The sequence below is a fragment of the Melopsittacus undulatus genome, chromosome 5, assembly GCF_012275295.1.
Source record: "Melopsittacus undulatus isolate bMelUnd1 chromosome 5, bMelUnd1.mat.Z, whole genome shotgun sequence".
Taxonomy (NCBI): Eukaryota; Metazoa; Chordata; class Aves; order Psittaciformes; family Psittaculidae; genus Melopsittacus; species Melopsittacus undulatus.
The window spans coordinates 67,367,647-67,392,048 of NC_047531.1; the positions used below are offsets into that span (position 1 = coordinate 67,367,647).

Consider the following 24,402-nt stretch of genomic DNA (forward strand, 5'->3'; position numbering starts at 1 on the left):
TTACAGCATGACAGTCACTCTTGAGAATTCACCCAAATGCTTGAAGATTTGTTAGATTAATACCTAAGTGTCTTGTATTTTGAGGCTTTGACTCCTGTCCTCCTTTCCTTGCTCTTGAAGGGCATAGAGCCATTTATAGCAATGTTATAAGCACGATTATGCTGAGTGTCTGAAAGAGACGACTCTCATTTTGTAGTCTAACAGTGCGTCATGAACCTTTAGAGAAGGCAAGGTGAAATCAGCTGCAGCGAATCAATGGAAGAAGACTATAGGTAGTATGTGAGAGAAGAATGCTTGATTTCTAGGGCAGGGCTCAAGAAGCCCTGACTGCATTGGATTCAGTGGTTTATTTCATAGTAAAAGAGCCTGGTGTTCCAGGAAGAAGAGCAAATTACAATTTCTTAACCTTTTTTGCTAGGCAAATTTTGTTTGCCTAGATCCTTAAAATCCTTTTGTGACAACTTAGGAAATTGAAGAATTATTAAATTACACCTTCTGTGTTACATCTTTTGTGATTGAGTTGAAGATACTGAAATAAATTGCTAAGAAGAGTCAGACTGATAGTGACTTAAATAAAAATTTGCTATATACCTCATACTCAAATTTTTGGAAAGTATTTTGTTTTCCTGGGAACACTCTTCAGATGTATTGCAGAACTTCATGATTTGTTTTGTGGCCAAGTGGTAGGAAGTACCTTGAAGTTTGCCTTCCAGTGGGTAGGAGAGGAAATTTATGATGCTAAGCCCAGAGAAGAATCTATTCTTACTACTCCTTGTATCTGAACCCATCCAGTAGTCTTTGCCCAGGATCTAGAAGCAGTGATGGGTGAATCCTAGAGAGTACTGTTTGTAAACATCAGTAGAGCATAATTACAGCATCCTACCAGGGCTTCTCTAGGAGCATTGCAAAAGCATTCTGCCTGAACAGGCTGAAGGGATGGTTCACATGCTCTCCTTCATTTTCATGTCTCTTGGCCTTTTAAACAGTGGGGTGGGGGGAAGTCAGGAATGGCATATGTTAAGCCATTTGAACAAGCACCTGCCAGGCCACACTGTTTATCTAGACTGGAATTTGGGAGATAGTGCATCTCAAGTTTTGCCAGACTTACAGCCTTAACAATTTTCCTGGCAGTTATGTGTGTCTTACTGTTTGTATCTTGTCTGGCTAGTTGCATTTTAAGACTTCGTAAATCAAAACTCTTCTCTTCCCCTTTTGCCAATAATTATTAAAACCTAAGCTTTGTTGTGAAAATTATGCATGACTGCTGCTTTTATACTCAGTCTGAGGGACCAAATTTTACAGACTTGTTGCCATTTGGCATATACTGCATGTAACAGTCTTTGTTCTGATCTTTTGTAATATTTGGAAAGATTATATGTATGGCAGCAATTTCTAGCATTTTTCATAATTTCTAATGTAACATCCCTAAGAAATTGAAAACAACATGTTCTAGGTAGATTATGTCTAGTATTTCATTTTATTATGATTTTTTTAATAGTGCCCACTGGCTTATGTGCTTCAGAACTGTGATAGGCTTGGGAAGCGTTCCTGAGGTTTGTTGACTTGGGTCACTTGAGGCTTCACTATTGGAGCACTGTCCAGATTGAGGATCCATTCAGATATATGACAGAAAAAGTAACTGCCCTGGAATGAAGGTCTGTCCATCAGTTATGAGAGCTGATCAAGTAGAGCAGAAGGGCCTTAAGTTGCCTAAGGCTATCTCTTCTGTAGAAAGTAGAACATAGAAGCAGCATAAGGAAAACTTACTTAAATTCAAACTTTAAGCTGTTAAAATTCTGTTTTAGCAGAAGTCGGATGTCACAACACATTTCAGGATGTGCACAACACATCAGTCTCCTTCTTGAGACTTGAGAAATCCCTGTGGGTTGTGCAGATGTTGAGATGTGATCTTTACTTACTACCCTGCACCGCTTTTATTGTCACTGTCATGGTTTAAAACCCCACCTCAGTCTCCCACAGTACCACACACCCCTTTTTCCCCACCTACCTCCCCACTCCCGGAGGGATGGGGAGGAGAACCGGAGGAATGTAACTCCCACGGATTGAGATAAAAAGCAATCCAGCAATTAAGGTATAACACAAATCACTACTGCTACCACTAATAAATCAATGATAGAGGAAATAAACAAGGAGAGAGAATACGATACCACCCGCTGAAACGAGCCCAACCCCCACCTTCCGGCCAACTTCCAGTTACCTCCCCGAGCATGACGTGCTGTGGTATGGAATAACTCCCCCAACTAGCCCAGGCCAGGCGCCCTATCTCTCCCTCCTCCCGGCCTCCCCTCCACCCTGGCAGAGCATGAGCTCAGAAAAGGCCTTGGACAAAACCAAACATTTGAGCAGTAACTCAAAACATACGTGCCACCAGCAACTGCTCCCAGCCCTAAAGTCAAAAACACAGCACCGCACCAGCTACCAAGAAGGAGAAAAAATGACTGCCACTGCTGAACCCATGACAGTCACTAAAAATAAATGGTAAAACAGTGTAAGCTTCAAGCAAACTTTATTTAATGCTGGAGTTAGTCCTGAATGAGATACTCACATGATGTTTGTGCTTCCTGATTTGTTTCAACTTTCAAAATATACGCAGATGGATTTTTTTTTATCATGGAAGGTAACTCACATTTAATAGTAATCTTTAATGAAAGAATTTAATACAAAATTGTAGAATTTTGAAGTGGTATATAAAAGAAAATGGTACTAATTTCTATTGGGAAGATTGCTATTTATTACCTGAGAAGAAAAATGAGGAGTGTTAGAGCTTGATTAGTGTTTGTAGTTAACCTAATGATCTTGTCATCTGCTGAATTTCAGTAAGCTACTATCAAATCAGTTAGCTAAGCTCTTGCAATCTTCAGGAGATAGAAAGGAAGGAGAATGGAGGTGGGAGAACCAAATGTAGTGGATGCCCTGGGAAGACAAGAGTTGTATTTATTCTTGGTATGCTACTGATTGATATATTGCCTTGCTCTGTTGTATAGTTTGCTGTGCAGACAAGTTTTCTGTAAAATCTTGGGCTGACTAATTTCTATAATAATATAACTTCTGCCAGTGGAGGCTTCTTGTTGCAAGAAATCTATAACCTTACATAAACAGAAAGTAAAGTTTCCTCTTCATTTCTCCCCTCTGGAAAGTTTTGTATTGTGACCATGAGTATGATGTTCGCCGAATGTGTTTTTATGTAAGGTAACAGCTTCAAAAAAAATCTTGGTTTCTTCTTCAAGGTATGGAATATATGAACGATGTAGAGAATTGGTGGAAGCAGGTTATGATGTACGACAACCAGACAAAGAAAACGTAACACTTCTCCACTGGGCTGCAATCAACAACAGGATAGATCTGGTGAAGTATGTATTACACTTTAATCATAAAGTAATCATGCTCTTAAAAAATGTTGAATTCTTTTTTTAAGGTGTTGAATAATCTTGAGTTTTGTAAAATCTCAATTTTTAGTTTTGAAATCTGGGGGAGGCGGAAGAAGTTAGCAGACCTAATTTACGTTTTGGCAGCAATATTTTGATGATATAAGTAACAGAAATAAGACCTGTTATATGTCCAAAAGTCAAGCTCAAACTCTTCTTAGATGAGATAAACCAGTGGAACAGCTAGTGAGCTGCGCATGCAATTTCTTTATTGGTTCTTTATTCTTTATTTGGTTTAAATACCAAATTTCTTTTTTGGAGGAGGGGAAGTTTGATACTAGGTGGTAGTGAATGCTGAAGAAGCAAGATTAACATGAGGCAAGGGGTAATTCCTACTTGATTCAGCATTTTAAGAAGTTCTAACTTAAATAGATTCTTTGCATTTTATAACACAGCTGTTACAAAAAGGTAACATTGTAGCACCTCTTGTGTTTAATAACAAAATCTTTAATAATGGGAGCTGTGGGATTTAGGGTATTCTTTTGCTTTTCAGTCAATAAAATGTAGAGTTTAGTACTTGAGACTGTTTTCAAATATATTATTATCTTTCAGAACTTGGAGAGCTTAAATTCTGAGGGGATAATTCTTGCTGTTTAACAAATTATGAGTGTCTAGAACATGTCGGTTTTTTTCCCTCTACCAGTAAACTGCAAAAAGACATAAACTGCATATTTTCAGTCCTCTTCAAAGCAATTCTTATTAAAGAATGTGTGTTCTTACACATAAAACCAAATGCAAAACATCTTCATTTAAACATGTTCTCCCCATGTATGTCCTCCACTAGCATCTTCATCAGACCAGATCTTGAGTTTCTAGAAGATCTCAGGTTCATGTTTCTCTTATTGCATTTAAAGGACTTTGTGTCCTGATGCAGTTCTCTTAAAAGGTAGTTGAATGGATGAAGACAGGTAAATAAAGATTTGTGTCTGATGAGAAGGGCTTTGGGGTCCTGAGCTTGCTGGGGAGGCTGTCTGCAGTGCAGCCTTGTGGTAAAAGAGGTCAGTGGTATACTGGGTCCTCATTAAGAAAAACAGTGCCAGCATGTTGAAGGAGGTGGTGCTTCCTCTCTACTTGACTGTTGAAGGTGAACATCTGTGTGAAGCTGTTGGTTCCCCTTTGCAAGACACTTCCTGGGGTCGCAAAGATGATTAAGGGACTGGAACATCTGACATAAATAGATGGCTGCAAGTGCTTGGGCTTCTTAGCATAGAGAAGGCTTTTTTTTTTTCCCCCTTTTTCTTTCTTAACAACAAAAAAACCCTCCTCCCAAAAATGTGTCTGGGGACCTTCTGTCATTCGTAGAGTAAAATTGGCCCAAATTTTAAATTCTGCATTGGTCCTTCTTTGAAGCTGAATTTGTGAAAACTACTTCAGCATGCAAGTATTTTGTGGTGCTATAGCAAATATATTTGACATAGGTATGGTTCAAAATGCCACATCCAGATAAATGGAAGTCTGTTTAAATCTGTCTGAATTGCCAGTTATGTTTTCGTTATAGGTTAGGAAGATCTCTCCAGCTATATTTGAGTGCTGGAAACTTGTTTTGAGAATTTTAATTCAATGTCATTTTAATAGTACCAGCCCTATCTCTTTCAAGTTATTTTACTATGAGCCCTGACAATTAAATCTAATGTGTCAGATTCTTCCTTTTTAGTCAACAATACATCAAAGCTCTTGTCCCTTCTTGAAGCTTCCCTACCACTGTGACATACTGCATAGCATTTTGTTCTTGCTGCTTACTGAAGTGTACGTGACTACCAATGTGTTTAGCTGTATCTAAAATTTGCTCCTCCTGATGCAGTTCTTTTGCTCTTAAGTTCCTATGTCTTTAGGGGGTCTTGATTTATTTTAGCTTATATCACCTAGCATACAAGGTGCTCTCTTACTCTCTCGTCAGAGAGACACTGTTTATTCTATTTCCTTAGAATGAAATTTTGTTTTTGTTTGATCCTATCATATCCTTATCAAACTTATTTCCCTATTGTGTGCAGTGGATATGTTAAACATGTTGGCTAGTAAGCTTGGTATCACAGAGATGGAGCCTAAGTGTAAGTGGTCTGCTCTAAAGATACCAAATTTCAGTGCCTTGCTTACTGCGTATTGACTGTGTAAGGTCTTCCCAATGAAGTAGCTAAGCAGCTCGTCTGTGGAGAGCACAGGCTTAGAATTAGACTTGTCTTATTTTTAGTATTTCCTCATCCTGTCTATTTTGAGAGTTGAGATTCAATCTGGATAATGGTGAAACCCATTGATATTTTATAAGAGAGACTACATAACCTTTTCTTAGTTCTGCAGCATCAGTGTCAGACATCCACAGAGTTACTCTTTGTTTCATTATGACATTGATCTGTTGGTCTGTCTTCAATTCGATTTTATAAAAATGAAAAAAAAAATTGGCCTTTTATCTCTACAGTTCCTACTGCCTGCATTTCCCTGTTCCCTGTTTTGAACCTGCATTTCCCTGTTCCAAACCTGCATTTCCCTGTTCCCTGTTTTGAACTTTCTTCAGACATTAATTTCTCTTCTAGTTTTCCTCCTTCTAGCGATAGTGACTGTGTGCAGAGTCCGCAAGCACTGAATGCAAGCTGGGGCAGTTTTCAAATGCCTGACAAAGACTTAGTGATCCTAAGTGGGTATCAGTGGAAGTATTTTCTTCTTAAGGCGACCTCTTTTCAGATCTGCTTGCTTTGAATGTAAGTAGATTGCCTAAATAGGACTTGCACACTTAGCATCTTCTAGTGTGGAAGATTAGATGACTCACTGAAAGTAGAATAGCCAAGTTCCTCCTTCTACCATGGACATTCTCATCAAGCACAACATTTCTTCTTCAAGATCTATCTAGACAAGGAGATTAAGTTCTCAGTCTGGTTTTGCAGAAAAAATCTCACCGTTTTTGTGTACTGAATCTGAAATGCAGTGATAAGTCTCAGCTTAGTCTAAGAACACTCTTAAGGAAACACAAAATGTGCCATCTGGCAGGAGATCATCGCCTTGTCTTGTCCGAGTTGTCAAACCGCAAGTTCTTCCTTCTAAATAAAACGCACTAACCAGTAAGCAGTGCTGCTGCTTAGTAGAATCTGAACATAGACTGTGTTTCTGCGGGGACCAGTGTTTGAATGAAGACAATCTGTTTAATGTTCACCTCCCCATGAGTGGCTGTCACATCAGCAGGATGGATCCAAGCTTTGACTGTGAATTTATCTGTACTGTGTTTTATCTACACAAGATTTCCTTGGGAACTCCTTGGCAAGGGAGACTAAATAGCTTCTTAGTGTATTTTTCAGATTTGTTCTTTGGTAGCTGATACTTTGCTCCACAATAACAAAATTACATTGTCCCTTTACCTTATATACAGACTTAACTTTTCACCTACCCACTTGTCTTTTCTGTGTGCCAAGACTTTCACAAAGTCTTTGGTTGTTCTCATTGAGATTTCAAGAAGCTTAACTTCAGCCAAGAGATGTTGCAGTTCTGTTCTTGTGTTGGAAACAAGCAGAGTAGACAATCAGAGCAGATCTTAATTATGATAAAACCAAGAATTTGTATGACTTTGGTAAATCTGCTGAAATTCTTCAGTGTGCCTGATGGCTCTAAAGCAGCTGTATAAAAGAACTCTTCCTTGAGATGTTTTTAGTGTGGACTCATACAGCTAATGTGTTTTTCAGTTTCTGCTCCAAAAGTTTCTTTTTTTGGGGCTGTTTTTGAAGTTTCTGAATCAATAAGCACTAGACAAAAAGAAGATAGTTACTTAGAGAGTGATGTTTTTCAGATAGTTCTGTTTGTTGCCACCCTTCTTGCCATGTCTTGAAACAGGTAAATTGAGGTGCCAGAAACGAAGTGCTGAGGATTTGAAGGACAGTTTGTGTGAGTGTGAGAGCAGCATTCACATATGCCTGAGTGGTATTTTGAAAGCAAAAGGTCTGTAGATACAGGTACTTGAAATGCGTAACCACTTAGGAATCTATAGCTAGATAGTACTTTTCAAAGGTCTGTTAGTAATAGCTTTTTTTCCCATTGGCTTATATAGTAGTGAATGAAGAACTAGAAGCCTTCTGATAGGGCCTGTTTATTAAAAACATTAATTTCTTTGTAATGTTTCCATATTCTTTCACAAAGAAGTCAAATTGCCAGTTTAGAGTCCCATATAAAACAGCAATGAAAACACTTCACAGAAGCAGTACAAATGACTATGAATATAAATTTCTGTGGTTAAATATGGGTAATTTGCTTTGTTCCTTCAGGTAGCTGGTATTTTTTATAAATGTTCTTGAGAGAAAAATAATTTCTAGCCCATCATTTAGAAGTGTATCTTAAATACTCAGATTTTTATTTTTTTTTCTTTGATTAATAACAAATGCGAAGTGTGTGAAAACCTTAGCACTTGGCTAAATGTGTAATTTAAGTTCTTGGAACAATGACTTTGGCAGGGCTATTCCAGAGGTGATAATATGCTGCAAGTTGAATTGCATGAAATTTTGCCATTTAGCCAAAATTCTCTAAATATAATAGTCTTTTAGCAGCATATTCTTGTACCAGTAATTCTTTTTAATGCAGCAATCCCTAAATATTTTAGAAGAATCAATTTTATTAAATATTTCTGTGATAGCACAGGTTGTACTAACATAGCAATTATTCTGTTTTACCTTAGAACCAAACTAGGAAATAGCAGCATGTTTAAAACACAGTAATGCGGTAGAAAGTATCCCTATTCTCTTAACCTGCATCAGAAAGGTAAAAAATTGAATGTATATGCATGATCTGTAGAAAAGAAAATTATATCAAGGCAAGGAAAGGTTCTGGTCTTTTGATCTTTATCATCCTGTTTTGCATAATGTCAGTTGTGCTTACTATGTATCCTCTATATTTAACCAAGGCAAACAATAATGTTTACTTTTTCTGTTATTCCAGATACTATATCTCAAAAGGTGCTATTGTTGATCAGCTTGGAGGAGATTTAAATTCGACCCCACTTCACTGGGCAACAAGGTGGTGAAAAATCTTCTGGAATTTTCTTCTCATGTGTTTAATTTGGAATATGCTATCGATCAGTTTATGAAATTGCTGTATACAGAGGGAATACTCTGTACAGGAATTAAGTCCGTCATTGTTAACTGGGCACACTGTGTATGTAGTATGATGGAGCTACAGGAGCTTTCAGTATATAGTTCAGTTTTTGTCTAACCTCTTCCTGATGTAGAGGAAGTTAATTACTGTGATAGGAAAGAAGTAAAATTAGAGTGTATAGGCACCTTGGTTTATTCTTACTTTGGAGATCTTATTTTTGTCAGTTCGCTGAAGTTCAGCAGCCCTTGTGCAAATGGGGCTTTTTGACATTCTCCTTGCAGTGTTCTATTACGTGTATAGAATTTTTAAAGATGCACTTAAAAATCATAGTTATGATGCAGAAGATAGTCAGAGAATAATTAATGGCTTGGAAAAATGAAGACAGCTTTAAGCAGTAGCTGCACCTTCACATATCCACCTAGGAATGGGATACAGAGGAACACTGTCCATATTAATGTTTTTACTGTAGACTGCAAAAGGAGATTTAGAAAGTTAGCTTTTAAAACATTTAATGTGTCTAAGTAATTTGTTTACTAAAGGTGAGGATTTGGTTTTTAGCCTTCCTTAAAGATTTTAGCTTGTATATTTCTTTTTGTTAATAGCACAAAAGCCTGATTAAATTTCTTGGTGTTAGTGGCTGTAGTCTGTTGTTCTGTGAAGCAGTGTCTGCTTTTGACAGATTAAAAAGGCCTTTTTGCTCATGTCAGAAACTGTATAGTTAGGTACCTTGTGTACAAGAAGGATATGCCAGTGCTCATTATGCCAAAAAGATGCTTAAGTTTTTAATGTAGTGTGGAGGAAGTGTAGGCCTTCAGTTTTCCTTTTTTTCTTCCTATTTTTATTTCACTACTGTTTTCAATACTAGAAAGATAAACCATATGCCCCACAGAAAGTGAGAGTGTATAGCCAATTTGACATATCTTAAAATAGCAGGTTTCATATGTGGATTGGAAGAAGTTGGAGTAGAGTAGATTTGTAAACTATATTTCTAAACTTACAACTTCTTTTTGTTGACTGGCTTTTTGCTATACAACACTTGAGTAAATTGCATGTGATGAATGCATTGGCTGCACAGAATTTGCTCGTATGAATGAGTTTGCTTACTCAGTTGCAAGAAATGGATCATGACAATTGTTTTCAAAGTATGAATAGAAGTGTGGGAGCTCTGGTAGTATAGTAACTGCTAAATATATTTGTTGTGTTCAAATATTCAAGTTCTAATAGTTTTTCTGTGTATTGTTAGTCAGTTGTTTGTTTTTTGTGTTTTGTTACCTTTAGACAGGGTCACTTATCCATGGTTGTACAACTGATGAAATACGGGGCAGATCCGTCGCTAATTGATGGAGAAGGATGTAGCTGTATTCATTTGGCTGCCCAGTTTGGACATACTTCGATTGTTGCTTACCTGATAGCAAAGGGACAGGTACATTTTCCATCAGGAACAAGTTTTGTATTTTGCACTCAAATTACATGTAATTGTATGTGGGTTTTACGTTACCAGAAAAATCTTGCAGATGTATAATCAAGTAACTTGTATAACAGGTGTGAACTTGCTTAAAGCATAGCATTAATCGAGTATAAATGGACTTTAGAATGTTCTACTGTGATTATGAAATCGCCCTGTGTTTGTTTGTCCTCATGGTTACGTACAGATTTGTCCTCTTTATCTGAGCATATAATGCTTCAGTCCAAAAGAAGCTATGTGTCTTTACATGTGTACATACATAAATGCACAAAATTTGCTTTAAAATTTAAAACTTATCTTGGAAAGAGTTCTCCTTATCAATAGCTTTTAAAATGATGATTTTTATTAAAATCACCAAATATTATCAAGTATGATTTTGGTATCCTTTGTATGCTGTAAGGTTGAATTAATTTTAACAGTAACTTTTGGAAGCACTTCAGAAAGTTTTACTTTAAAATTATGTCTTGATTTGTATATTTAAAATGTAGTATGTTTTAAATATAATACTATCAAGAGCATTGTAATAATAATCCCATAAGTCATAGTTCTTTAGCTATACTACACACAGCTGCAGAAACAATGTGGTTTCTATAGAAGCTGTGGGAAATACATGATTCTACTTTTTATTCGTTTTTATATTTTTTTACCTCCTTTGTGATGCTGTGACTTAGTTTTGGAAACTTGAGCTGCTTTTGCTTATGTGGGCTTACCCTATATGCTACTTGCAAATTATTTTTGCCTTTTATCTTTATAGAGACCAGGTTCTCTTCTAGCCGAAGAGCAGGCTTGCCCTAGTTCTGAACTTTAATCGTAGTACCTGTGTGATAAATGACAATTACATAAATGTCAGTGTAGGCTGTTGTGCTTTGTTAGTTCTGATCCTAATGCTTTTGTGGACTTGCATGTTCAGAGGAGAGACAGCTTTCATAACTGTAGAGAACTGACTGGTGGATTAAGAAATTGCTCCTAGTTGCTTCTGTTCCTTTTTGAGACACTGCTGGAACCCACTTCAGTGTTGCCACTTCACTGGCTTCCTGGGCTGCAGCAGCCAATGGTAATATTTTGAGTCTGAGGCTTGAGTCCAGTCCTTGACCTTCTGGAGTGTAGCATAGGGGAAGAAATTTGGTCAGATGCCTTCTGGCCTTGGTTAGAAGTGAACCCACTTTCAGTGCCAGCAAGTACTACTTGGCCAATAGGCAACAGTGGCCGATAGCTGTTGCTTTCTATTTAGTTATGTCTCTTAGTGAATTTTGAGAGCCCAATACCTGTCTGTATCATAATTTGTTCGTGTTTGTGTCAGTAGGTTTTCCTGGTTCAAAAATCAAACCTGGGGCAAGTACATGACATAAATATAATCAGATAGCAAGTAACAGAACCTGTAGCACAGCTCAAGCTTAGGTAAGGTGATTATTTTAGCAAAAATGTCAGAAAGAAAAACTGAGAAGAGCTTGAAGGCACTTAGAAATGTTCCAAATTCATGCTTGCACCTACTTGTGTATGCTACCTACACTACTTAAAATGCCAGAGATATATCAGGGGGCATATGTAAACACGTCACCCCAGAATAAGCTGAGATATGGATGTGGTATATCAGGTGGTTGAATAATGTGTTCGTATTATGGCATGTGTGAGAGAACCTCAGTCATACATGGTAGTTTCTAGTAGGGTAAAGTCATGTTGTAAGAAATATTCTGTAGCTAAAGTTATAGTTTAACTGTTTTGTACTCATACTTTACCATGTAATCATGAAGTATGTATTTTTTTAATTATTCTCAGAGTTGCAATTTTATATATTAACTACTGTCCCAAACTACATGAGGCTTTCTTCTGAGCTATGGCCTAGGATTAGTTGGGCATCTAGGTTGGGAGATGCCAGTGTGGTAGCAGCAGCCTTGGCTGCTTTGGTGGTGCAGCCTGTGAGAGCTACTCCTAAGCACTGTTAGCTCTGTTGGCACTAAATACTTTTCTCTCCATCAGGCTCAGGCGAGTATTAAGACATTGAATCAAATGCATATGTCCTAGACCCAACCTGCAGCACATCACTTACACAATTATAAGTCTAGTCATGTTTCTTCCTCATGATTATCAAAACTAACTCTGCTTTTGATGACCTATAGTATTCAGAACAAAGTTATTGTTGTTTGAAAGAACAAGATATGTCAGTTGTGTGTTAGTTCTGTGTCACTTCTGAGCCTTGCTTGATGAGCTGGCTGCCTGTTCATTCCATGAGAATCCTACAAAATCTCTGCTTCTTGTGAATAACGAGCACATGTTTTTCCTAAATTAGGAAATGTGTTCAGTCTTACATCTCCCTTCCTTATAAATCTTCTTTACTATATGCTTTTAAATATGTCATCTCTTCAGAAGTCTGTTTCCTTTTCCCTGGGCAACAGTCCATGTGAAAAAGATCTTTTCCTTATGGAGATAGGATTCTGAACAAGGACGTGATGGGTCTTTCTACGAAGGTCTGTGTTTTGTGAACTAACCAGTAATGGTTCTAAAGAGGATCAAATTCCTGGTCCCTTCCTGTGCAATTTAATGCACTTCTGAGTGGAATCTTGGTGCTTTTTGTGCTTTTGAAAAGGCCATATTTTATTACAGTACTGGTTTGACTGTTGCTTGTTAAATGTCCTGGTAAGCCTAAATGCTGTTCTGATCTCTAGCTGCTATTCAGAATCCTACCTTGTCAGCTACACTGCTTTCAGAAAGTAGTGTTAAGTGGCAGAATAGCTACTACAGCTCCTTTCCATGCAGGAAGCTCTTTCGCCCGTATGCTTTTGCCTCTCAAAAAGCTTTTTGTAGAATCTTGTACTAGTGTCTTAGGATTAAGTCTTTGCATATGCAAAATTGTTCTCTTTCAGAACCAGAGTTGTTCTATTTCAGAAATAAGTGAAAAAATTTGCCTTTTGTGGTCCACAGAGTTCATACTTGAAATACATACTCAGGGCAGCAGGATGTGCAATTTTTGATCATTGTATCACTTATTGTTGAAACTGAGGTTCTTCCAGTGCTCATACTGTGTTCTAACAGCGTAAATACAACCCTCCATGGGCATTATCAGATTGACCTGTCACTGAGAATTAAACAAAGAATTGATGCAGAAATGCTTGTTGGTACACACCAGAGCAGAAGAACAGTCTCCTAATATGTACATGCTGCTGAAAGTTTGTTTTTGCCTCAACCCTTTGGCAAAAAGTAGCAAAAGAGCTTCCATTCTGAAATGTCCCACTTGTTGTGTGGTTGCAGTAATAATCTGGCAAAATAATGAAGCTTTTTTGATGAGAGGTTTGTTAGAGCACAAGTCTGCTATCCACAACTATGTCAGCTTTGTTACATCTCTACAACAGTATACAAGTCAATCTTAGTTGCTTTGCCTCTAGTTAAAGTTCCTTTGAAAAGGGATCTGCCTCAGCCCATCGTACAGCTTAATATGAGTAAGGGCTGTAGCCGGCCTGGGTCAATTGGGTGCAGGGAGTAGTCTTTTAGCTGAGTGCCACCTAGTCTGCAAAGTGTAGTTTTGATTAGTGAGGTGAAATCACTGAAGGAATGGTTCTGCTTACATCTGGGCAGTCAGATCCCAGCTGTTATGAAGAATTGCTTTTCTATATGAAATACGAAGACGAAGAAGTCATTGCTCATGTTACAGTAATTTCTACAATCTTCAAAATACTGTTCTCCACAGTGTGACCTGTGACTCAAAGTCATGCTTCTCAAAAATGAATGAACTTGAGGCTAGGTTGCAGTTCTAATTTCCTTTATCATCTCAACAACAGGAGGTTAAAGGGAGTGCTGGTTGTGCTGTGCTAGTAGGCTCAAAAGGATCCTACTCTGTGCATGTACTGTGGGCAAGCGGACTTGGATCCTGATCTTAATGTGTGTAAACTCATCTGAACAAATTGTACAATAAGCAGTGTACAAAAGCAGTGGTTCTCTTTCCTCTTCATCAGCTGCTCTTTAAATTTATTATTTCTTTTTAATTAAGCAACAGAGTAAAACCCCAGAAATGTAAAGTTATCTGCAGGCTAGGGAATTTTAAAAGCAATTCTTTGGAATAACTGAATTTGTTTTCCTGGAAAACAGCTGTCTGGGTCAACCTAGCAGCACCATGAGCTCCGAATCCCAGGGTGCTGGGTATTTGGCAGACTACTAGAGCAGAGAAGAAGGTTTTGGGGTGATAGAAAGCAGCATAATCCACTTTCTGGGTTTCTGTCAGTAGTTTCTGTAGCAAAAGACTTTATTCAAACACATTATACCTATTTTTCCTAGTGAGGACTGAGGGGAGCAGCATAGAAATTATTGGCATAGCTGTATTGCCTCTAAGTAAAACTGTTCAGATCTTGCATTAAGGTAGTTTAGAGTAATTTTGTTAGTGATGGTTTTTAGAACTTGCTCAAATGTGCTTGAGAATCTTATCTGTCTCCAATGTATTTAGGGATTACCAGTTTCCAAATTAGTGAGGTGCAGGGATCTATGACAGGAAAAACTGCTGTATTAGATCCTTTGCGGTGGATAGAAAGGAATTGTCTGTATGGTGCTGTTTTGTCATTTGATGGCGATGTTCTGTTAAATGTATTTTATATATATATATATTAGCTGTAGAATTAGTCATCACTTGATTCTAGGTCAGTTTTATTTCTGTGTCTGTTGTTTTTATTAATGGCTTTTGTTTAAACTTAAAGATTTTCTGGCATCCATTAAGTTGATGCCCAGATCTGTAAATATCTTTGGAACTGAGTGAACTAAGGAAAATTGCTTTGCAAGTGGAGAAATAGATGCATCTACCATTCAGTAGGATATAGGATTCATCCCATGGTATTTATGGTGATTTATCAAGTGTTTTATTAAATATTGGTGCGTGTTTTTAGTTTTCTCCTGCTTTTGAGTACAACAGTCTGTATATCTGTTACATTGAAGATTAGTAGTAAGATAGAAATGGCTGGTCTTATACAGCATGACTGTTTCTTCATTTCCAGAATAGATTGGAATGGTTATGTTTTTGCAGTGGTGGTGTTAATGCCTGTTTTCGTATTTTAAATCCCTCATTTTATTATGTACTAAAAGCTTGCCAGTTTTTCTCCAATTCAGTTGGCTAGTCTTAAATGCCGCTTCTCACTGCAAGCCTTGTAGCTACTGAACCTTGGACATGCTTACTTATCTCACCAAAGTACTTTTTATTTTCCCCTTTTTTAGGATGTAGATATGATGGATCAAAATGGAATGACACCTTTAATGTGGGCAGCTTACAGAACACATAGGTAGTGTCTCACTGCATTTCTTACTTTCTCTTGATGTTAACTAAGTGGCATATAGGAGTGACTGTGTTTGATTTTTTTGGAAAGTTCTGTTTTTTTGTTTGTTTGTTTTTTTGTTTAAGTAGTCAATGTTGTTTTCCACAATCGCCACTTCATTTATGATCACTGTGAGTTAACCTTAAGAGGCAGCTTAGCCCTACACAGCCACTTGCTCATTCCTGCTCAGTGATTTGAGGAGGAGAATCAGAAGAGTAAAAGAAAACTTGTGGGTTAAGATAAAGACAGTTTCATAGCAGAAGGAAAAGCTATGTGCCCAAGCAAAGCAAAATGAGTTCATTCAGTATTCCCCATTGGCAGGGAGATGCTTAGCCATTTCCAGGACAGGAGGGCTCTGTCACCGGTAAGTTACTTGGGAAGGCAGATGCCATAACTCCAAATATCCTTTCCCTTCCTCCTTCTTTCCTCAGCTTTTATTGCTGAACATGACTTTGATCAGCTGGGGTCAGCTGTCCTGGCTGTGTCCCCTTCCAGCTTCTTGCTCACCCCCAGCCTATATGCTGCTGGTGGGGCAGCATAAGGAACAGAAAAGGCTCTGACACTGTGTAAGCCCTGGCCAGCAAGAGCTAAAACATGCGTGTGTTATCAATGCTGTTTTGCTCATAAATCCAAAACAACACCTTAGGTGCTGTTATGAGGATTAACACAATCCTAGACAAAACCAGTACAATAACCATAAAATAAATTGGAGACTGGATATCATACAGAAATCCTAATGTGAACTTTTAGTTTACAGAGTAAATCTTCCTGTGACTGGAAAAAGTTGGTGTAAAATAACACTTCTCCAAAGAGCAGATTTGTCTGAATTAAATTCCTGCTCTGAAGGGCCTATTTCAATCAGTTCTTGAGAGGCTAGCTTTTATGAATGTATGTCATTACCAACATTATCATCCTGTTTTATTTTCCATCTTTTGGAATGTGAAGTGGAAATCTAACATGTTTTGAACTTCAGTTGTTGTCTGCCAAGTATATAATCATGTGCATGATTTTACAAATCTGTTAATACTGTTAGATTTTGGTAAACATGAAAACAGAATCATGTAACAAATGTGTTTTATGACATCCCAGAACAAGCTGTCTTACTGAGCTCCTTTAAATGTCAACAGAATTGTGGTTGCTTTTTGGTAGGAAGGAAATTTGAGCTATTCATAATCATCAGCAAAAAATGTCACACTGTATTACATAGTGTGCCTGATTGATGTTCTTTATAGAAATCAAACTCATTAACAGTAAGATCGTATGTATTTGAGATCATCTTCTGTTGGTCTAACAAGAATTTTCTTTTCTAGTGTGGATCCAACCCGATTACTACTTACATTTAATGTTTCTGTTAATCTTGGAGACAAGTACCACAAAAACACAGCATTGCACTGGGCTGTGCTAGCAGGAAATACAACAGTTATTAGTCTTCTGTTAGAAGCTGGAGCTAATGTTGATGCTCAAAACATAAAGGTAAACGCTTGGTCTGTTCTTATTGTAAGTGGTTTGAGACAGAAATAATCGAGCCTATGATAAATCCCAAGATTATTATTGTGGGTGGGATTAGGGTGGGATTGTGAAGATGGAGCAAAAGCCATGCCACTGATGTTTAATTTGGGAGTCAGTTTTTCAAACAGTGATACATAACTACTAAATCTGCACCCTCAAAAGTACTTGTGTAAATAATTTAGCAATGGTTATGTGCAAATATATGGGATCAGGGTGTGCAATTACACTGCATACACGAAGACCCACACATTTGGATGTGAAATTGGAAATCTGACAGAATATCTTCTAGTGGAGTTCTGGGCTGACTGTTGGAGTGAGATGAGAGACACCTCTTCCAGAAAGGTGACAAACACTCTTGTATATCTCCCAGTGTCAGTAAGGAAGTTGGAGGCCTGAAAATACGTTGAGTGCCTAATCACTCTACCAGAATCTCTTAATGCTGAATCTAGATGCAGTACTATCAGAGCCAATCCCTACCATAGACCAGCCAAGCAGCTGTTAGAATTTCTGCCATAGACTTGGCATCTATAAGAGTTTCTCCAGCAGTGGTAGGTGCACGTACTGCAGTTACTTAAGTCCATTGCCTCCAGACTCTTCTGTATATAATATTAGGTGCACTTTACCACCCAGGATGCTTATTCTGTGGTGTCAGAGAAGAATTCAGTTTTAGAAAAAGAATTCTCAATTTCTCTTTCAGTATTTGTATTTTCCACTTAATGGCTGTTATGTATGGAGTGGTTACACAGGAAAATACATCTGTAAATTTCTACTTACAAAGTATTAAATGCAATCACATGGCTTTTCACAGTGTTTAAAACAAATCAACTAGCCTCTTGCATGTACTGGTGTGAATATATATAATAGTTTTTCCTGGTCTGTAAGGTCAATTCTGTGGATGAATTACGCTGCTAGCCTCACTTCTTGTAAACTGTGGAAAAGCTTTTTTTCTGTGCCACCTAATGGTAAAAATTAAGGTATTTAAGGTATTTATATATAAGGAAAACAAAAATTAGTGTCATACCTTGCTTCCCTTGGCAGACTGATCAGTGTGTTAGAGCTTTAAAGTTATCACCTTACCTACATTTGTGGACTTATAAAACCCGTAATAAAAATATATATGTTTGGCCAAATAAAAATGTATTTGTTAGCCTGAAGCACTTCATGTTCTCTCCTTCTTTATTGACAGACAGCAGCAGTCAGTAGAAAAATAGGTTTTGAACCTGCTGGATCATGATACCTTTCCAGTCATGCCAGAGGACATGTGCCTGGTTTCGTTAACCACTGCCTGCCTTCTGCAGTGGAGTCTAGGTTGCTTGCATGCCTTCCCAGATTTCCTAGGATCTTCAGGGGATAGAAATCATTTTAGCAGTGTTTTTTTTGCCATCCTGCCAGTGACTTTATAACAGATGCTGATTTGAGTGATTGTAAACATGTAGGAAACTTAGGAATTCAGTTGATTTTTCTAGGTTTGTAGAAAATAATTCAGTTTTGTGTTTCACCTTGTGAAAAACTCGATTTTGTGTTTCACCTTGGACTGTCTGGTGAAAAGGTTTTCCTTGAGCCAAAAAACAGTCGTTGCATATGGGGCTCATGTTTCCCCAGAAATGAAAGGAATAGTGAAAGGCTCCTTTCTGATGCAGTCACTTTCAGATTTCTGCAGCACTATCTAGTAAGGGCGTTTTCTCAGCTAGCCCATAGAGTTGACTAAGAGTTGTGGTAATGATCATCATTTTTTGGCTTAAATATTAGGTGCAAGCTTTGACTGTGTTGTTCCCAACTCAAGTTAGTCTGTATTAGAAAGTCATATAGTGCTGGCCACCTAGGTTTGGAACAAATTGGAACCAGTCATCTCAGTAAGCTACTCTCTTGCTTTGCATGAGAGTTTGGCAAGTGTATGACAATGGCACTCTTATTCTAGAACAAAGCTTGATACAAGCAGTGGGTTTTGTCCTGTTTGTGTTATTTAAGTGTTTATAATATGCTGTACATGGAAATAATACTTTTCTCTTGGTATAAGATAACTTTTTCCTTTTTGAGAGCTGGATTACAGTTAGAGTTGGAACCAGCTTTTCAGTTGTCAAAATAGATTGCTTTTTTTTAATTAGCTGATTTTTTTTGTTAAGGAAATTATCTTGCCACCCCAGTAGATGATGGATTGGGCCGATGAGGAGACAGGATTTCACAGGGAGTCAGCTTATCACTGGGGGTCATTGGGAAGCTGCAAATTTTACTTAAAAATAATCAGATGCTCCTTTTTTACTAGAGAGTGATAGAGACCCAAAAGAGCTTTTACAGTTGAAGGAAGATTTTATTTCTTTTTTTTTATAAATTGAATGGACTTCAGATGTAGTTTCTTGATTAATCAGTGTATCTGTAGGCTTGTCCATGGAAGTCTGTATGTAAAGTTCCCTACAGTAATAGCTTCAGATTATTCTTTCTGGCTAAACTCTTCAAATATATACTACTGAAACCTTATTGCTTCCTGGCAAATCAAGTTTGTAACTAGGTTAAGTTCCCAATTTTTATTGGTTTTCTATTTTGTTTTTTCTTTCTAAGTGAGTCAGTCATCCACCACCCCCGTGAAAACAAGGAAATAATTATTAAAATGGTGAGGTGATGAGAAGCCCAGTCAAATGACTTTAAAGCTCCCTCAATCTTTTCATTTAGACAGTTCCTAGGTGTCTCATGGCCCTCTAGTGGAAGGGATGCTCAGCGGGACCACAAGACAACTTCAGGATTTACTTGGGAGATCAACCCCCAGAGGGGATTGCTTGTCCACAGTCTAGGTGTATACGGTGATATTAAACCAGAAGCACCTCTGAAGTTTTCCAGAGCAATTCAGATTTCTATTAAATTTGTGATGAAGCAGGACCTTAGCTTGATTTCAGGCATTTCTGCTGAGGATGGAGTTAACTTAATCTGTTTCTTAAACATCTGGCTAAATAACTTTGAAGCCAAGTTAAGTCAAAAGGTAATTTTTAATTTTTTTTTTTTTTTCTAGTTAAACATCTTGCACAGGAGTGCAAGGTTGTATTTTAGCAAGAAGCTTCAGCTTATAAACTGTAGTCTGTGCTGTTTACTCTCCTTTTAGAGATTTGGAGCAAGATTTCAAAGGCAAAAATGACAGTTAAGTACTCAGTTCCCATTCTTTCTATGGGATATAGGTAGCTAACTGTACTTTTTAATCTTTGAGATCTCTTCTGTCTATAGTAATTATTGCCCTTTCTGGGTAATTTCAGTTTCTGGTACCTGTCTCACTTTTTTTTTAGGAGGGGGCCGAGCGATGGAGGATTCAGCCATTTTTCAAGCCTCCATGAATGGTTTGTTTAGGAGGGGAGTTAACTCCAGTAGAAGAGAGGAGGAGTCAAATGCAAAACTGAAGCTGGAGGTACCTGCAATTGGTTGTCTCTTGCCTCCTCTGTAATTTTAAACCCAGTCAATAACATTCATTTAGCTCTCTTCCTAAATGTTTTAAAAGCGACAAATCAGTTTGGTCAGCACCTTTGGCCCCTGTATCTCTCTCTCTGTGTCTCTTTTGCTCTGTCTGTTGGTCCTCTCTGAAAGTAGGGAAGGAGAAAGTACAGACCATTGCTGGCTTAGCACCCAAAGTACGTGGAGCACAAGCTAAGCATAAAAGCTTAGAGTTTTGGAATGAGTTGGAAATGAGCGATAAGTTTATTCTTTCCCATTTTCTCTCTAGGACTTCAGTAACAGAGATGAATATAAAGACATTAAGCTTGTGGGAAAAAAATCCTTATAGAAATATTCCATGATATTAGTAACTTCACTCTGCCAGAAAGGCAGAGAATTAACTGAGAAGTCAGGCTTTAGACTGTGAGAGTTTCCATGATCCAGTGGGTCACAAGTTCTTATTCTTTGCTTGATTTCTGCTGCCTGTCAATAGTTGAGGGGGAAGCACAGTCTTTCATTTACAGACTAGCAGACTGTGTGTAAACTAGTGAAATATAGGTGTGTTATGCCTAAGGCAACAAGTAATGCTATATCAGGACATATATATTGTCAGGATCACATGTTTTATACTCGTCCACGCATGTACAGTTATGAGAGAGTGAAAAAGACCAAAAGGAATGAATGATGTTTCATGTCAAGTAAGCTGCAGAGCAAAAAGTGTGCCAGAATGTATCTCAGACTGGTTTAAAATGTATTATTTTTGCTTGCCAATCTTCTGTTTCAAAAGTGCTCTGAATGCATTTTATTTTTAAATTGGATGTTTCCTGCTTTTGTACCTGTGGCAGGGAGAATCACCACTTGATCTTGCAAAACAGAGGAAAAATGTTTGGATGATAAATCACCTACAGGAAGCAAGACAAGCAAAGGGATATGACAGTCCATCCTTTCTGAGAAAACTGAAAGCTGATAAGGTAAGAAGTGGTCTAATGCTTATGTAAATCAGTATTACTGCTGCTGTTGGTTAGGGGGAGTGTGTATTTGTTTAAGGTAAGCAGTTCAGTAGTGGGCTGTCTCCACAATTCAGTTTCAGAAAACGTGTTTTTGTTATAGCAAGAATAATTGCAAAAGAAAAAAAAAAGCTTTATTCAATGCAGGAAGGAAGAAAACCCTAATCCTCCACACAGTTACCTTTAGTTTTTGTGCTAACTATATGTTAGGGAAGTACCAAGTGGTCAGGTATTGTAGGGAACAGCCAACACTTTCACAAAGCATTTAAGGAGAGAAGCGTTTTCGATACCCTGAACTCTGGTCTCCTCTCTAATTATGTATACTTTTGTGTGGATGAAAGAAGCAGTCATTCTTAATAATATAATGTAGTCGCTAATGTGGAGGCCTTTCTCTGCTGAGGTTATTATTTTATACTGCAGATAGGAGGAGGAAAGAAATGATGGGATAACAATTGCTCTGGCATGAAGAACTGTCTACCTGCCTATGGTTTGGTAACTTATGTAGAGTTAATATTTACTTACCAGGCAGTATTGTGCTGGATATTAAATAGTGCTATCACTGACTTGTTACACTTTCGTAATTTAAAGATAGATTGCATCTTGATTATTAAAGCACTGGCTACAGCCTGTGCTTTAACCCTATGGTAATGTAATAATGCAGTGATTATTAATTTTAAGTGGTTTGTGCACAGTGTTGTGTGTACATGGGCTTTGTGACTATGCTTTGAGTATCTGGAAGAGTTCAGTGCCTTCATCAGGAATTGTAGCCACATAATATAAGACAATAAAGCTCCTATCTTTCTTCATAGATGCTTCAGTATAACTTTTATCTATTCGTTACATAATAACAGTCTTTAAACTTCACTGAGATTACCATGTGCCTTGTAGTAGTTTATGCACTTTGACAGATTCTTAAAGAAGAGCTACCATTGTCTTTATTCTGGATTAACATCAATGTCTTTAGAAGACAATTCTTCTAAAATATACAAATCATTGAATCATTATAAATTTTGAGGAAGATTTTTTTCTTGCACACTCACTGGAGGTATGTAAATATAGGAAATGATAAATTTATGAAGGCTCCTCCCTCCAGGTCAAGCTTCCTGAAAGTTTATTATAAGTTTTTTGTGGCTGTCTTGTGTATTATAGAATATTATTTTAGAATCTGTTCCTGAAAATAAAGTTGCTTACTGATATTTGTTTCTATATAGGAATTCCGTCAGAAGGTGATGCTGGGAACTCCTTTCCTAGTTATTTGGCTGGTTGGGTTTATAGCAGACCTAGACATTGATTCTTGGCTCATTAAAGGGCTGATGTATGGTGGAGTTTGGGCTATGGTGCAGTTTCTTTCAAAGTAAGTGTTTTATCAGGACACTGTCTGTTTAGTGTGTGCACCCAAGAAATGTTTTGCTGGTATCTCTATTGTTCAAATAATCTTACATTTCTTTTTTGTGTGTGTTATTTCAACATGGAACATTAATCTTTTGTTCATTTTTTTTTTCATTGCTATTTCTTGGAAAGATCTTGTGTGACTTTAGCGCTTGTAATGCTCTGTTGTCTTGCAAATAGCCATGAAATTACCTTGGGGGAATGCCACTGAGCTAATAGAAGCTAAAAGCAGAACAGAAATTCAGTCATTATCCAGAGGAGGGTGCTGAATGTCTACAAAGAGTTATCGGCATGAATTCTGCAGAAAGCAGTCAGGGAAATATACTAGAAAGGAATAAAAAAAGATAAGAGCAAGTGTGCTATTACAGCCTGTTTTTTGTTAGCAGTTAAATACCCAAAGACATCAAAGGTTCCATATAGAGAGAAATTAAGTAAGAGTCAGAGGGTGGAAAGGGGTTAACTAAAGAAAAAGGCTGCTTTCTAATAACATTGTCAGCATGTTACCTGGTCATAAAGAATTTTAGTTGTATTTGAGGTTACTTTAAATGCATCTGTGTATACATGTACACACACATACTCATGCAGGCATGCTCCAGTAGATTTTCAAGATCTGTAGACTATCTAGCCTCTGCTTTTTGTTGTCATGTGTTATATGTGTAGAAGAACCTGTTATATCTTCATATTTATGAGATTTTTGCATTTCTGTCATTGAATGTCATGTTTATTAGAACTGCTTACTTCTTCCTTTTTGTTTAAAGAGGTGGGGGGGGGGGGGGTCATCAAGTTCTTCCCTCTGCAGGACCTTGGAAATGATCTGTTCTGTGTTTTTGACATCTCTGAGGCTGTGTAATTTGCTGGCGTTCTCCCACAAATAACGATTTGGCGATGCAAATCCTCCTGCAGGAAGCAAGGACAAAATTCCTTCCAGGTTTCTCAGGATCCATGTTTTTGTCAAGTTTTGTATTTTTTGCCTACTTGACACACATTCATGATTAGCAGCATTCTTACTTTGTCTTATGATTTGCTTAATGTTTAGTATAAATACTTTCTGAAGAGTTTTTCACTAAGCCCAGGTTTGAATGAAACCATTATTCTAATAGTATTTCCTTTCCCTGTGGAATTTTAGCTAACCTGCTTAGCTGTGTTTTCCTCCCTGCTCCTTTCACACACACACACACACAAGCACAGAAATCACTGAAAGATTTCTGCTAAGTAACTACTGTGGGTCCAAATGTGTATCCATTTACTACTCACCATGTTAGCTTGTCTTCTTTATAGGAGTTTCTCAAATGACCTAAGGAACTTCCATTAGGGATGGCAGTTACTGCAGGAGTGAAATGGAAACTACTCTGTGCACACCTTTGTCTATGGCAGCCCTGAGGGCACCACCAAAACCAGTAAAATACTTCAGTGTAAAGATATTTTGGCAGATGATGGAAGAAGTTTTATTTCAAGAAGCTGAGCAGTTTAGAACGTGACTTTTGACACGTTTAGCATTTTTTTCTTGAATGTGGAGTAACCTGATCATTCACCTAGCTTATCTCAACTATATTCGCTATTATTGAGAATAGTCTGGAAGATGTAAGAGATAAGAAGGTGAAAATATTTCTGATGGCTTAATTTTATTTTTCCTTTTTTTTTTAATTAAAGTAGCAACATTCTGTCTTTAAACTGGGAAAATCTAGTGATATGGGAAATGAATTCATCTGGGTTTTTTCTGACTTTCTATTGGCAAGTGTACGCAGAAAACGTTCAAGAATCTGAAATATTTCAATTATGTGGGCTGGTAACAGCAAGGTCTCTTAAGCTTTTTTCTTACTGAA

General features: G+C 37.5%; 1 protein-coding gene across 2 annotated transcripts in view; it reads left to right on the top strand.

Moving 5' to 3' along the window:
* Positions 1-24,402, top strand: part of ZDHHC17 (zinc finger DHHC-type palmitoyltransferase 17) — a 70,597-nt gene that overhangs the window by 20,907 nt on the left and 25,288 nt on the right. For both annotated transcript variants that reach the window (XR_004549618.1, XM_034062956.1), the window contains exons 3-9: positions 3,249-3,371; positions 8,355-8,432; positions 9,789-9,933; positions 15,166-15,230; positions 16,574-16,736; positions 21,029-21,154; positions 22,402-22,544. Coding sequence is in view for 1 of the 2 variants with exons in the window: in XM_034062956.1 (XP_033918847.1) it covers positions 3,249-3,371; positions 8,355-8,432; positions 9,789-9,933; positions 15,166-15,230; positions 16,574-16,736; positions 21,029-21,154; positions 22,402-22,544 (843 nt within the window). In the remaining variant the exon portion in view is untranslated. The remainder of the gene's footprint in view (positions 1-3,248; positions 3,372-8,354; positions 8,433-9,788; positions 9,934-15,165; positions 15,231-16,573; positions 16,737-21,028; positions 21,155-22,401; positions 22,545-24,402) is intronic.